This window comes from Megascapheus bottae, chromosome 1 (assembly GCF_031878675.1).
Source record: "Megascapheus bottae isolate mThoBot1 chromosome 1, mThoBot2.hap1, whole genome shotgun sequence".
Lineage (NCBI taxonomy): Eukaryota > Metazoa > Chordata > Mammalia > Rodentia > Geomyidae > Megascapheus > Megascapheus bottae.
The window spans coordinates 16,442,362-16,456,042 of NC_143509.1; the positions used below are offsets into that span (position 1 = coordinate 16,442,362).

Sequence of the window (13,681 nt, forward strand, 5' to 3'; positions counted from 1 at the left end):
TCACAGAGATCAGAAGAGTTCTCTAAGCCTTATCTTCACAGAGAGAGTGAGCAGGAATTTGGATTCATTTGTAGATAGAGTAAAAATGAACACATGGGTTACATTTCCTTAAAAATATGCTAGAGTTCCAAAGTTAACAATGGCCATTCTTCACTAACAGCGTCTGAGAATTTCTGAAACTCCAAATGTCCGGAAAACCAGCGTCTGAGTTGAAATTTGCTGGCTTTCCTTGCCCACTGGACACTCATTCATACTGAATGTATACAGCCAAGCAAGAATGGCAAAATGCTATTGTTTCATTTATTGATTTTATTTGTTGTGCCTGTCCTGGGGCTTGAACTCAGGCCTCATGATTCTCACTTCACTTTTATTTTGCTTAAGGCTGATACTCCCCCACTTGAACCACACTTTCCTTGTTGTTGTTTTTGTTTTCTGGATAATTGGAAATAAGCATCTCGTGGATTTTTCTGCTTGCACTGGCTTTAAGCCACAATTCTTAGATCTCTATCTTCTGAGTTGCTGGGATTATAGGTGTGAGCCATCAGTCCGACTCGCTTTATATTTTTTGCTTTGGAAAAATTCTCATGTATTTTGTGTTTTAATTTGGCAATTATATTCACATAGTTACTGAATTACTTTAAGAACAATTACTTTAAGCATTATTCTTCTCTGTGTGGTACACAAATTCAAAATACAAAAAAGACCATGGAATGCAAAGTTTAACATGGTAGAGTTTCTAGAAATAATAACATCAAAGTGTTTGCTATGAATTTGACATCTGAATTAATGAGATAGTACAATATCAATAATTTAGGAACATCAAGAAACTCTATGTTTGTGTTGATTCTTTTGCAGTAGACTCAACTCTTAGTCCTTTTAATGACTTTGTTGAAAGAAACAACAAGAAAATACTGAAATAAAAATTCCTCCCAGTATAACTGTTTTGATGTGGCTGTGAAATAAAAGCCCAAAGGAAAGAGAAAACAGGGTTGTAGGCATAGATGCAACTGCATTTACTGGAAAAGACAGCTTATATTTAAGCATATTCAAGGTTGTCGTGGAAAGAATTTGGCAAAAAACCAAGCAGACCCTCATGTCCACTCGGTACCACAGCAGAATAATGTCAGTTTCCGTAAAACGGGATTTCATTGGCTGATTGTCTTGGCCGCGTGCACTTGCACACGGCACCTGGACCAACGCCCTTCCCTGTGCCTTGGGTTTGGGAGATTGTATGCTGTCTCCAACTTACTTCTGCCTGATTTTAATTCTCTGCCTGGGTTAAGGGAAATGTTGACCCTATGTGTCCCCTGATTTAGCTTGGCTAAACAGGGGACAACAATACTCCCCTCATTGGTTCCCCTCAGATTCTGAGAGAAAGAACAAGAGCTTCAAATTCTTCTCTGGCTGCAGACTTGATAGCTTCCTTCATGGAGAAATGGTCTCAATCCCATGGCTAAATGAAAAAATAAAGAAGAAACCTCCCCACAAACCACTGGGTGTACCCATTCGTCACCATCCCTCTCCTCATGTTTCTGACCCCCAGCTTCACGGCCCAACTACAGAGGTCCCCAAAATTCCCACTGCCACTTTTCAGGTTTGGAACATGTGCAAACCCTCAAGCTCAGCACACTCAAAAATGTGTCCTCCATCTTTCCCTATTACCCAAGAGACTGCTGTGAGAATGAGGGAACAGTCTGCCCTGGCAGGGCTTCTGAAGTGGGATGTAGGCCTGGGGAGGGCCAGGGATTCCCCAGTCTCCTTCCCTGCCACAGGCTGTGCCCATCATCTCTTCCCTTATTTCTGAGCCATGCTCATGTTGGCTTTGCACTCTCCAAGATGTGAGTCCGTTGTGTGTGGCTATAATTGGAAGGCCTGCCCAGTCACTGCCGTATGGGGACAGACTGGACCTCCCCCCCGGAGACAGCAAGAAGTGCACTGAGCATGACAATGGCTCCTGATATTACTGTGACTTTTGCCTTAAGAAAACTGAGCTCTCGTGGGCTGACTAGAGAAAAGACATTTTAGCTTAAAAACGAGCTTTCTGTGAGTCACTACTGATAGGCAGGACAGATGAAATGGATTTTTACCAAATTGAGAAATACTTCAAAGTAACAGTTCCGGAGGGTTACAAAAATATTTTTATAAGCTTTTACATCAGCTTTTATGACAATCCAGTGATGGTCTAAGTTTTCACAGTTTTATTTTACTATTGTACACTTTTTTCTTCCTCGAATCATTTCTGTTCACATAAACAAATACCAATGATTCAGAATTCTAAGACACTCTTTGGCAGATGAGCCCAGTTCTTCTGGTCTTGTTTAGAAACAAGCAGAGTGATACAGCCTGGCTCTGCTCGGGAGTACAGAGCTTCCAGTGGCCGGAAACCAGCATCAGAGGCCTCCAGGTTTAAAAGTGATGGATTCATCTGAAACACCAGGCTATTTTTATGTTTAAAATGTCACCCAGCCCAAACTCGGGAAGACCTGGGGCATGGCACAATTACATGGATCCACCAACAGTCCTTGCCTGTCCCTTGTGGGGTGAGTACCAGACAGTAGATGATGGCTGGCTGGGGTTAGGAATGTCCTCTGTCCCCACACCTTCCATGGCCTCACCCTGTGTGAGGCTGTAAGGCTTCTTGCCTTTCAACATCATCTGTTATCGGGGTGTTAGCTTGAACTCTATGAAATTTTTGTTTCATAAGTTAACACAATCCAATATTAGTTTTTTCTTTCATATGGACAAACCTAATGCCAAGAGAATTTTTTTCCCCTTTACTTTTCATTCATTTCTTTTCTGTCTCTCCTTCCCTCTCTCCTATCTCCCCTTCCCTTATTTCCTTCTTTTTTTTTTTCTTGCCAGTCCCTGGGCTTGAACTCAGGGCCTGAGCACTGCCCTTAGGCTTTCTCAAGGCTAGAACTCTACCACTTGAGCCACAGCACCATTTCCAGCTTTTTCTATGTATGTGGTACTGAGGAATCGAACCCAGGTCTTTGTGCGTGCTAGGCAAGCACTCTACCAGTAGTCCAAACTCCCGGTCCCAGAACCCAATTTCTAAGCCCCAGTTTGATCCCAGTAGGTTCTGAAGGGAAGAAGCTGGGTGATTTTATGACGAGAAGTAGAATTGTGCCAGCTAGATGACCCTGGCTTTTCCTGAACGGGTTATACTGTTCTCTGAGATAATAATGCATCCCTAGCAACTAGTCTGAGTCCTTTCTTGGTAGATGTATCAACAGTTGAGTCATATAAACAAATCTTCCATCCCTTACACATATCCCCCCATGCAAGGAAATTGCAAAAGTATGAATGAATTCTAAAACGTCATGTTAAAAAAAATGCACACTCTGTCCAGGTCACTCCTGATAGGAAATAGCACTCTCAAACAAAAAGTGATGGATTCATTCAATAGTTTGGGAAAAAACCTCAAGTTACTTGAATCATCAACTACTTTTGATTTCAGTAATTCAAGGCAGTAAGAGGTAGGTGTTTGTGACTCGTAGGGGCTTGAACCGACTGCAGGCTTTCACCCACATTGTCACAGGAGTTCAGCCTACTCTGTAGCAAGCCTTTCACATTTTAGGCCAAATGTAAACCCACAAACACATGGAAATGTGTCGAACTTGACCTTGGCTGTGGATGCCCTCCACCCAGCCTCTCCTGCTTTAGACTCTTCAACTTGCCCATTAAGTAAATAGATTATTAGAAAAATGAGCAATTCTAAAGAGCTCATTTGATTGAATTTTATCGACTTTAGGTGTTCCCATGCTATCTTAATACAATCTTGAATATGAGCATTATGCAAGGCTTCACGCCTGCCAGCCGGGCACTCCACTGTGTGAGTCACACCCCAGCTTTGCTTGGATGGTTTCTGCGATAGGGCCTAGATTTCTACAGTCCCCTAGTCATGCTGGGATGACTGGCTTGGGCTGCCAAACCCGACATTTTCTTGTTGTTGTTGTTGTTGTTTTTAATCTTTTTCTGTTGAGATGGCCACCTGGTCTGAAGTCCTGACATTTCTCATCTCCATCTCTTGTGGAACTCAGGTCATAGCGACCCGTGGCTACGAGCAATATTACTTTTGACCATTTAACAAAGAAGTTAGGAAGCCTTGCCATGTCACTGCAGTTCTGAAAGGGCCAAAGTTCTCTACATGAGCTGCTCAAGCCTCCGTTCTACAGATCCTCCCTCCCTCTCTTCCAAGTAGGAAAGGGGTTGGGAAGCAGAGGAGAGGAACTGGCCCTTCTCATACCGAGCTCAGAGAGTCAGTCGTGGGTGAGTATGACCTGGATGGCTCTCTTTGGCTGCCTTTCTCTCTGGAAGGGGAAGCTGGGATGGATGGCAAGCTCTACCAGAGTGCTAGGACCTTAGTCCTAGTGTTCATCTCAAAGGAAGGTAACATCCTTCCTTTTCACTGGAGAAAAGTCCAAATTAGGTAACGAGGCCTCTGATCCACCCAAGCCAGTTTAGCCTGCAGGGAGAAGGGTGAGCCTGCATGGACCCTCTGTCACTGCAGCACCCACCTCTCAAATCATCATCTTTCCCCAGAAGCAGGATGAGGGTGCTAGGATGCTTGTTATCAACATAGGTAAGAAAAGTTAAAATGCAAAATAACACAAAAAATTCTGTAATTAGAGACAGGGCTGACATTACCTAAGACTCATACCTAAGATACGGTTAGCTCACTGATCTTGTCAGGACTTAAAATCTTACTATTTTTTTTTGTTTGTTTGCCAGTCCTGGGCTTGAATTCAGGGCCTGAGTACTGTCTTTGGACTTTTTCAAGGCTAGAGCTCTACCCCCTTGAGCCTCAGCACCATTTCCGTTTTTTTTTTTCTCTGTGTGTGGTACTGAAGACTCGAACCCGGGTCTTTGTGCATACTAGGCAAGCAATCAACCACTAGGCCAAACTCCTGGCCCCAAATCTTACTATTTTCTGATGACATGTCCAGTTGTGTTCCTCATGGGGTAGCTGGATGGACACCCTGCTTTTTCTGTGTATTTTATTTTCTGACTGGCTCCTAATCCCCCCACCACACACAGGATCTGAACAGTGAAAACCTACGTAGTCAGCAATGAAAATGTACCTGCTGGAAGGTCACAGACTTTCTTCCAGTGTGTGTGTGTGTGTGTGTGTGTGTGTGTGTGTGTGTGTGTGTGTGTCATGGGGCTTGAGCTCAGGGCCCAGGCATTGTTTCTGAACTTTTGTGCCTGAGGCTAACACTCTACTACTTGAGCCACACTTTTACTTCCAGGGTTTTTTGGTAGTTAATTGGAACTAACAGTCACACAGTCTTTAGTGCTTAGGCTGGCTTTGAACCACAATTCCCAGATTGTGCCTGCTAAGTAGCTAGGATTACAGGTGTGAGCCACCAGCGCCCAGATTCTTTCCAGGATATTTTTGCACATTGGGGACATGCTAGTAGGAACAACTTATTATGATAGTTTGTAAAAATCAGAGCCAGTGGCCTGATGCACCTAATTAGGTTCAAATGACCTGCTGAAAGGAGAAGAATTTTTACCCAAAAGACAAAAGTAATTAAGATAATGTAATGCTTTCAAAAGAATATACTTTGATAAATGATACCACAATGCATGTAGTTTGCTTTTCTTGACTGTGTGAAACTTCTCAAGCATGGGATGATGAATGAATGGATGGATGATGGATGGATGATGGATGGATGGATGGATGGATGGATGATGGATGGATGGATGGATGATGGATGGATGGATGGATAAATGGATGGATGGATGGATGGATAGATAGATGAATAGATGGATGGATATATAGATGAATAGATGGATGGATGGAGGGATAGATGATGGATGGATGGATGATAGGTGGATAAGAAGACTTACCTTCAATGGTGCACTGATCTGGAATGGGGACCCTCTTGGTGATTTCCAGTGCATAGGCCTTCACTGCACTGAGGTTCTCCTTCAGATGCAAGTAGAGCTTATCTTGATATTCTGTAGGACTTGCAGTGACCTCTTGAGACTTTCCTATTACTGTTTCAGTCAAATTCTCTGATTCTGCCTGTGTAATGCTTGGCTGTGAAGCAGGAGAGTTCCTCAGCTGTGCCCAGTGGGTTTCTGTCTCCAGGGACTGCCTGTCACTCCTGTGGCCCCTCTGGTTTATCTCAGACAGAGAGAGGCTGGTGGGTGGCTCTGTTCTTTCCTCCTCTTCCCCATCATCTGAGCCCACATCTCTCAAGAGCAGCGTGTGCAGAGCCAAACTTCTGGACCTACGATACCAAAGTCCATACAGTTAGGGAGGTTAAGGAAGGATGGTTATCATTCCTGCAAAGCAAAAGAAATCTTAACACAAGGACACAGATTCACTGCCTCCAGGGAGTGAAACTATTCAGTGCCTGATTCTTTTTTTCTTTGAAAATTGTACTTCTGATTTTTCACCAATAGTAAAAGAAACCCATTGGCAATCATTCTTAAAATTGGCATATGCAGCTGAGTGCCGATATCTTTGGATAACAAGAGCATTGTGGTTAATACTTCACGCACAAAAGGGCAGGGCTTTGGGTGGTAATAGGCAGAAGATGCATATAAAGTACCCCAGCCAGGCATCAGTGGCTCACACCTGTAGTCCTCGCTACTCAGGAGGCTGAGATCTGAGGATTGTGGTTTGATGCCAACAGAAAAGTCCCCATGAGTGGTGCTGTGGCTCAAGTAGTAGAGCACAAGCCTTGAGCACAAAGAGGCTCAGGGACAGCGCCCAGATATTTAGTTCAAGCCCCATAAGAACAACAAAAGAAAGAAACCCCTAAAATACCACAAACAGCAAAACTAATAGCAAACATGAAGTGCATGCTGTAAATAACAAACCAAATAAAATTTATACCTGTTAAATCTAATGGCTTTTCTTTCTTCCTTGCAAATATGGCCCAAACTGTATCGTCTGATAGAGCCAGACGAGGCATTAATTTTGTTTTCAAAGGCCTGCATTTTCTCTTGAAGCTTCTCGTCATCTTTACTTTCAGTGGCTGTGAGCTTGGCTTCCCCCAGTTTCTCAGGAAATGCAGTATCAGCACTGGTTCTTGTGCTAAACGAGCAGAAAAGACGGTAAGCCGTGTGCGGTGGCTCACTGTAATCCTAGCTACTCAGGGTGCTGACATCTGAGGATCGTGGTTCAAAGTCAGCCTGGGCACTAAAGACTCTTACCTCAAATTAATCACTAGAAAACCAGAAATGGCGCTGTGGTTCAAGGGTAGGGCGGTAACCTTGAACTGAAGAGCTCAGGGACAGTGCCCAGGCCCAGAGTTCAAGTCCCACGACCGACAAAAAAAAAAAAATTGGAGCAGAAAAGATCAAATTAGATGACAGTCATATTCAGTCTTCAGATAGTGACATTCTCCTTTTATCCTTTTATTCAGAGCTGAGAAATTTGCTGGATGATATTATTTTTCACTGGGCATTAATCAAATATTTATTGAGTATCTATTAGAGACATAGGTCTTTGAAATTGCTTCTATACAACTTATGCTAAAAGAATTGGGGACCAGGGTCAGGAATGTGGCTTAGTGGTAGAGTATTTGTCTTGCATGCATGAAGCCCTGGGTTTGATTCCTCAGTACCACATAAACAGAAAAGACTGGAAGTGGTGCTGTGGCTCAAGTGGTAGAGTGCTAGCCTTGAGTAAAAGAAGCTCAGGAATGGTGTCCAGGCCCTGAGTTCAAGCCCCAGGACTGGTTAAAAAAAGAAAAGAAGAAGAAGAATTGGGGAACATTGGTATTTAAGTCAACTTTGTATTAGAAATGCATGGTGAAGTGTTTAGAGACTTTCTATTATATTCTGAATTAAGAATGCTCCAAAAATATAGCATTCAATTAACATCACACATTTTCTAGTTTTACATGTGCTAATATGGAGAGAAGGAAGCTTTATTTATTTATTTTTTGCTAGTTGTGGGGCTTGAACTCAGGGCCTGGACACTGTCCTTGGGCTTTTCTCAAGGCTAGCACTCTGACACTTGAGCCACAGCACCACTTCCAGCTTTTTCTATGCATGTGGTACGGAGGAATTGAACCTGGGTCTTCATGCATGCTAGGCAAGCACTCTTACCACTAGGCCAAAGTCACGGCCCCAGGGGACACTCAGCTTTATCAACAAGGTAGGTCCAATTTTAATTCCAACAAATTAGAAGGTGGGGAAACTATAGAGAAAAAGATCAGGGTTATAATAACGTCCTCTGCCTTTTCTTTTCTTTATTTAGTCAGTTCTGGGCTTGAACTCAAGGCCTGAGCCCTGTCCTTGGGCTTTCCTCAGGGTTAGCACTCTACCACTTAAGTCAAGCACCACTTCCGGTTTTTCTATGTATGTGGTAGGGAGGAATTGAACTCAAGTCTTCGTGCATGCTAAGCAAGCACTCTACCACGAGGCCAATGCTTAGCCTCTCCTTTTCTGGCTTTTAAAAGAATAAAAAGCTGGACTCTGGTGGCTCACACCTGTAATCCTAGCCACTCAGGGGGCTGAGATCTGAGGATTGTGGTTCAATGTCAGCTTGGGCAGGAATGTACCTACCCTAATCTAATCTCCAATTAATCACAGAAAAAACCACAAGTGGAGCTGTGGCTCAAGTGGTAGAGCACAAATCTTGAACAATAGACGCTCAGGGACAGTGCCCAGGGCCAGAGTTCTCACCCCAGAATGAGAGAGGGAGAGAGAGAGAGAGAGAGAGAGAGAGAGAGAGAGAGAGAGAGAGAGAGAGAGAGAGAGAGAGAGAGAGAGAGAGAGAGAGAGAGAGAGAGAGGGAGAGGGAGAATATAATAGATGACTCTTTGAAAACAAAGTTGCTTTCCAGAGATAAATGAATTCTCCTGTTTTTCCTTCAAAGAAGGAAACATAGCCTGAATGCACAATTGCTGGTGGAGCCTCAGCCCCGTGGATGTTTATTTGTGGGGTGCAGGCCAGGGGATTGGGCTCAGGCAGGGGGTTGCTATTTCTTTTGCATTTGTCACTTCGGACTCCAGAGGTAATTCTACAGAAATCTTTGCCAGAGTTCTATAATCCCCTCAATATTAACTTGGCCTTAAGTCAACACGGCACATGACAAGAGGTCCCGATGATTTCTAGTCTGAATGGTTTCTGGTCTCAGTTGCCAAAGTAAAGTTTAGACAATCACCTCTAGGGATGACAGAGGGGTGGGTGATGACCTCCCTCATCCCTCTCCAGGGAGACAAGTTGGCCCTTGGGTAGCTCTCCCATCTCCTGAAACTGATGAGACTATCAGGCTGGAGGGGTGGGGAGACTGGCAGCCTTTCTTCCTGGCTCCTCAAATCAAAGACAAACAATATGAGTTAATAATATCTGACAATGTTGGCTTGCAACCACAGGATCTGCACTCGTGCAGAAGAAAGAAGACCCAAAGGCTGAGGGCCGGGAACAGTCTTCTGTCTGGTTGCTCAGTAGGTAAACGCAGTGATGGGCAAATGTGCCTGTACCTGGGGGTCAGGTAGGGTCCTGCTCCTGAAAAGCTATGCCTCTATGGCTTAGCTCCCCACAGGTCTTCAGGAAGGACCCTGAGGGTGGAGGCGGGGGCTGTCACTCAGTGATGCAGCGCTTGTCTTGCACGCACAAGGTCTAGGTTCAACCCTTATCTCTGCAAGAAGACAAACAAGCACAACAAAACAGAAGAGATGGGCTGCACGTTGCCCTAGTGTGGCAAAGGCCCAGTCCACAGCTCCAAGTTTCTGTTTATTTTGAAAGGGCAAATCACTCAATTCTCATTTTTGTCCAAGAAAAGTGGCTTGCATCACTGGGTTGCTAAAAGTATCACGAGAGATCATAGACTGGACACTGAAGCCACAGAGAATGGGAAAGCCCGAGATGTCTGTTTCTCACTGTGGACCTTTGGCCCTCAAGAAGGAGGTCTGTGTATGCCAAGCGAAGCCTGGAAGACAGGCTCTGCGGGCTCAAAGCCATGGAAGCCACCTCCACCAGAGCATCCCAGCATGCGGGTGTGTGGAGGCTGGCCAGTGTCTGAATTTGGAACAGTCTCAAACATCGAGAGGGATTTTCCCACAACTTAGACCAAAGGTATTAAGCACTGTACAAGGAAGGGGCCAACTCTCTGTGTTCAGTCTTCCGCGACGTGGAAAGACAGAGGACAGCCTGCGATCTCTAGATACGACAGCGATGTCAAGTCGCTGCAAAGCACTCCAAACGGTGAATAAAATCACCAGTGTGCACCTGCACCTGGAACAAAGCCTCGGATGCTCACAGGGAGTCAAGGTTAAATCAAGGGCACTCGTGCCTCATTTTCTTGAAGTTTGCTTTCTGGGGTTTCAGTGGCCCATGGTGTTCAGTGGAAAATTCCAGAAGTAATTCATTTGTTTCAAATCATACTCCCTGCTGGTACCATGATGAACTCTGGTAGCCTGTTCCACCTTGGCAGAGACAGGAATTGTCTGGAGCCCAGGCAGGGTATTCTCTGGTTAGCGCACTGCCTGCCAGCCTGCTCTGTGTCCACCTTTGTGGCATTGCTGTGCTACTATTGAAGTTCTACACCCCCTACCCCCAACCTTATAGCAAAGGGAAAAAGCAGAAGGCATTCCAATAAGATATTCTGAGAGGGTGACAGAGACCAGATTCACATAGCTTCCATTGCAATCGTGGTCATAATTGGTCTATTATTACTTAAGGTTTGTTCCAATTGAGCCTAAGTTAATAATATAAAATTTTATTACAGGCATGCATATATTGGAAAGAACAATCTATCTATCTATCTACCTATCATCTATATATCTCTTTATCATTGCTCTGTTCTTCTATCATCCATTTATCTATTATCTGTCTCTATTTCCTATCATCTCTGAATCATCCATCTCTATTACCTATCTTTTCTCTATAATCTTTGTTCTATCATCTATCTTCTATGAATTTATCATTATCTATCTTCTATTTTCCTCTACCATCTATTTATCTTCCTACTATTATCTATCTATCTATCTATCATCTATCTATCTATCTATCTATCTATCTATCTATCTATCTATCTATCTATCTCTTCTATTTTCCTCTATTATCTATCTATCTATCTATTCTATTTTCCTCTATCATCGCTCTCTCTTTCTCTTTCTCTCTCTAGGTACCCCTGGGGTGCATCCTAGTTCACTGTAGGAATAAGTGACACTTCAGATGCCGATGGATGAGGGAGACTGTTTCTAGGAAGAATGATCCTGTCCTGATACCTCGTGTCAGCACAGTTGAGACTTAGTCACTAGACAGTCTCCACAAGATGGAGAAAGGAATTATGCACCTTCTTGCTATCCAAACTGAAAAGATGGTCAGAAACCAAACCAGAAAACAGCAGATCAACTGCAACTGTAAAGTTCAGACACGACAGACAACAGCCAGCAACAAGGATCATTTTGGGAGACGAATGTGCTGTCGCTGGACCCCATCACGTATCCCACACAGGCAGGAGAGGGCCAGGCTCCTCTCATCTCTTCTTCCCCTCTAGAAGTCTGGGCTGTGTGGAAACGGGGTCCAGGATGTAGTTCCTCTGTTACATGTTTTCACCACTGCCCCATTCCACGGAGGCTCTTCCCCTGCCCCCTGCCCTTCTGCCCCCTGTCCTTCTGTCCCCTTGTCCTTCTGTCCCCCTGACCTCCCCCTCCCAGCAGTGTTCCTCTCACTGTGAAGCAGCTGCCCACTCCTCTGCCCCCACCTTGCCGGGCAGTCCCAGGGTCTCACATGCCCATCTCCACCATAGGAACGGTGGCCCCGCAAGTGCTCCTTGATGATTAGTGGGGTCCTCAGTACCCACAAAGCCTTGCCAGCCCCCCACCTCCACCCCAATGCTGGTTGAAGGAGGATGAAAGCCAGGTGAGCCTAAGTGGAGCCTCGTGTCATACCTAACCCTGCGGCTCCCAGAGGGGCGGAAATGAAGCCACATGTCCCACTCTGTGCTCGGAGGGGTCACAGCCCAGAGAGGGCCATGCATGCTGTTTAGGTTTTATTTTTATACAGGTGATGGCTACAGGCCTCTCAAGATCCACTCCTTCCTTAGAACACTCTGCTCTTGTCTGTCTGTCTATCTATCTATCTATCTATCTATCTATCTATCTATCTATCTTGTCTATCATTGTCATCTATTGTATATATCTAGCTATGTATACATGTATGTATCCATCCATCTGTCTGTCTATCTCTCATTTAAGTCTCAAGTTCAGGGAAGCCAGGCTGGAGTGTTTTTCCTCTGTCCTCATCCTCTGGTTTCTCCATTCTGTCTCCCTCTCCTTTCCTGTTTACTTCCTTTCCTCTTTCTTTCCATATTTCCATTCCTCACAGTTTCTAGCTCCATTCCGGGCCTGGGCTTGATCTCCTAAAACTGTCTATGGCAAACTGCTCTCCTATCAGTGCCTCTCGAGAGCAGCCTACTGGCACAAGCTGCTTGCCCAGTAGCCAGGCGCCACGTTCTTTTTGCTGGCTGTGGCTGGGCTCCAGAAGGCCAATGGTGGATGGCTAGAGACTACCCAGAAGGCTCTATAGTGCTTTCTCAGCCTCAGTTGGGGCAAATCGCCCTCTACTTGGCAATCTGTGATGGCTGCTGTACCCTTGTCTCTCCAGATTTCCTTTCAGATTCCAGATGCTCTGCTTCGAGTGTCCTGTGACTTAGTGCCTGTTGGTTATTCTTTGTAACAAGGTGATTCTTTTTACTTTTAAAAAATACTTTCATTAGCATATCTCAGTCTTCCAGGGCTGGGGGTCATGTAACATCTCATAATGCACAAAATGTCCACTGTGTCTACACATAAATTTGACTCAGATACAAACACTCTTTTTAGGATAGAGCAACAGGAAGAATGCCATCTTGAAAAACTCTGTTCTATTCAGCAGTGTTTGGCACAAAGGAGGTCCCTGCTTGTTGTCCTGTTCTCTCTGGGAGGCCATGGGCTTTCTATGAACATCCTCATAACTTGGGCCTCAGGCCTAAAATCTGGGCTGTTGAGCTAGTGTCAGATTTGTAAATGCGATGACATCTTGTTTTGTATCTTATCATCTTTAATTCCCATCCACATCTCTTTACTGCTTCTTTCCCTCATTAATTGCAAGGATCAGGTTTTGCTGTGCACTGTAGACAAAAGTGCAGGCCTTCTGCATTGGGATACAGATGGAAATGACCAGGGCTCAATTGCCTCCATGGCAGCCTTCGGGGGTGGGGGGTAGGGAGAAGCCCTAGCAACCAACCCAGGGGTGCGGGGTGGAGTCGCTGCACAATGCCTCTGAGGCTGCCATCCATGACTGGCATCCATCAGATGCAGACTGACACGAGAGGGGACACTGGCTGAGAAGGATTTTGAATGGACAGTGGGGACGCTGAGGTAGATGGGTGAGGGGTGAGGGGGGCCTTTGCCTTTTTTGGTGTGGTGCTGGGGTGGGGTTAGTTTACATAGACACAGTTGGTGCTCTGTTGCTGAGGCACAGCCTCCCCACCTGCACCCCACATTTCATACTCTTTCTTCTTTCCTTCCTTTTCCTTCTTTCTCCTCCTTTCTCTTTCCTTCTCCCCTCTCTCCCTTCCTCCTTCCCTCCCTCCTTCCCTCCCTTCCCTCCTCTCTCTTTTTCTTCCGTCTTTTTTTCTTTTCTTCCCTCTCTCCCAAGCGCCCTTCCTCCCTCTCTTTCCCCTACTTTCTTGCAAAGGTCTTCCTTGTTTTTCCAAAGGCCA

General features: G+C 45.0%; 1 protein-coding gene across 3 annotated transcripts in view; it reads right to left on the reverse strand.

The window, feature by feature from the left end:
• Positions 1 to 13,681, reverse strand: part of Veph1 (ventricular zone expressed PH domain containing 1) — a 101,535-nt gene that overhangs the window by 33,813 nt on the left and 54,041 nt on the right. For all 3 annotated transcript variants that reach the window (XM_090333582.1, XM_090333414.1, XM_090333493.1), the window contains 2 exons: positions 6,854 to 7,054; positions 5,857 to 6,242 (listed from right to left, as the gene is read on the reverse strand). In XM_090333582.1, coding sequence (XP_090189708.1) covers positions 5,857 to 6,242; positions 6,854 to 7,054 — 587 coding nt within the window. The remainder of the gene's footprint in view (positions 1 to 5,856; positions 6,243 to 6,853; positions 7,055 to 13,681) is intronic.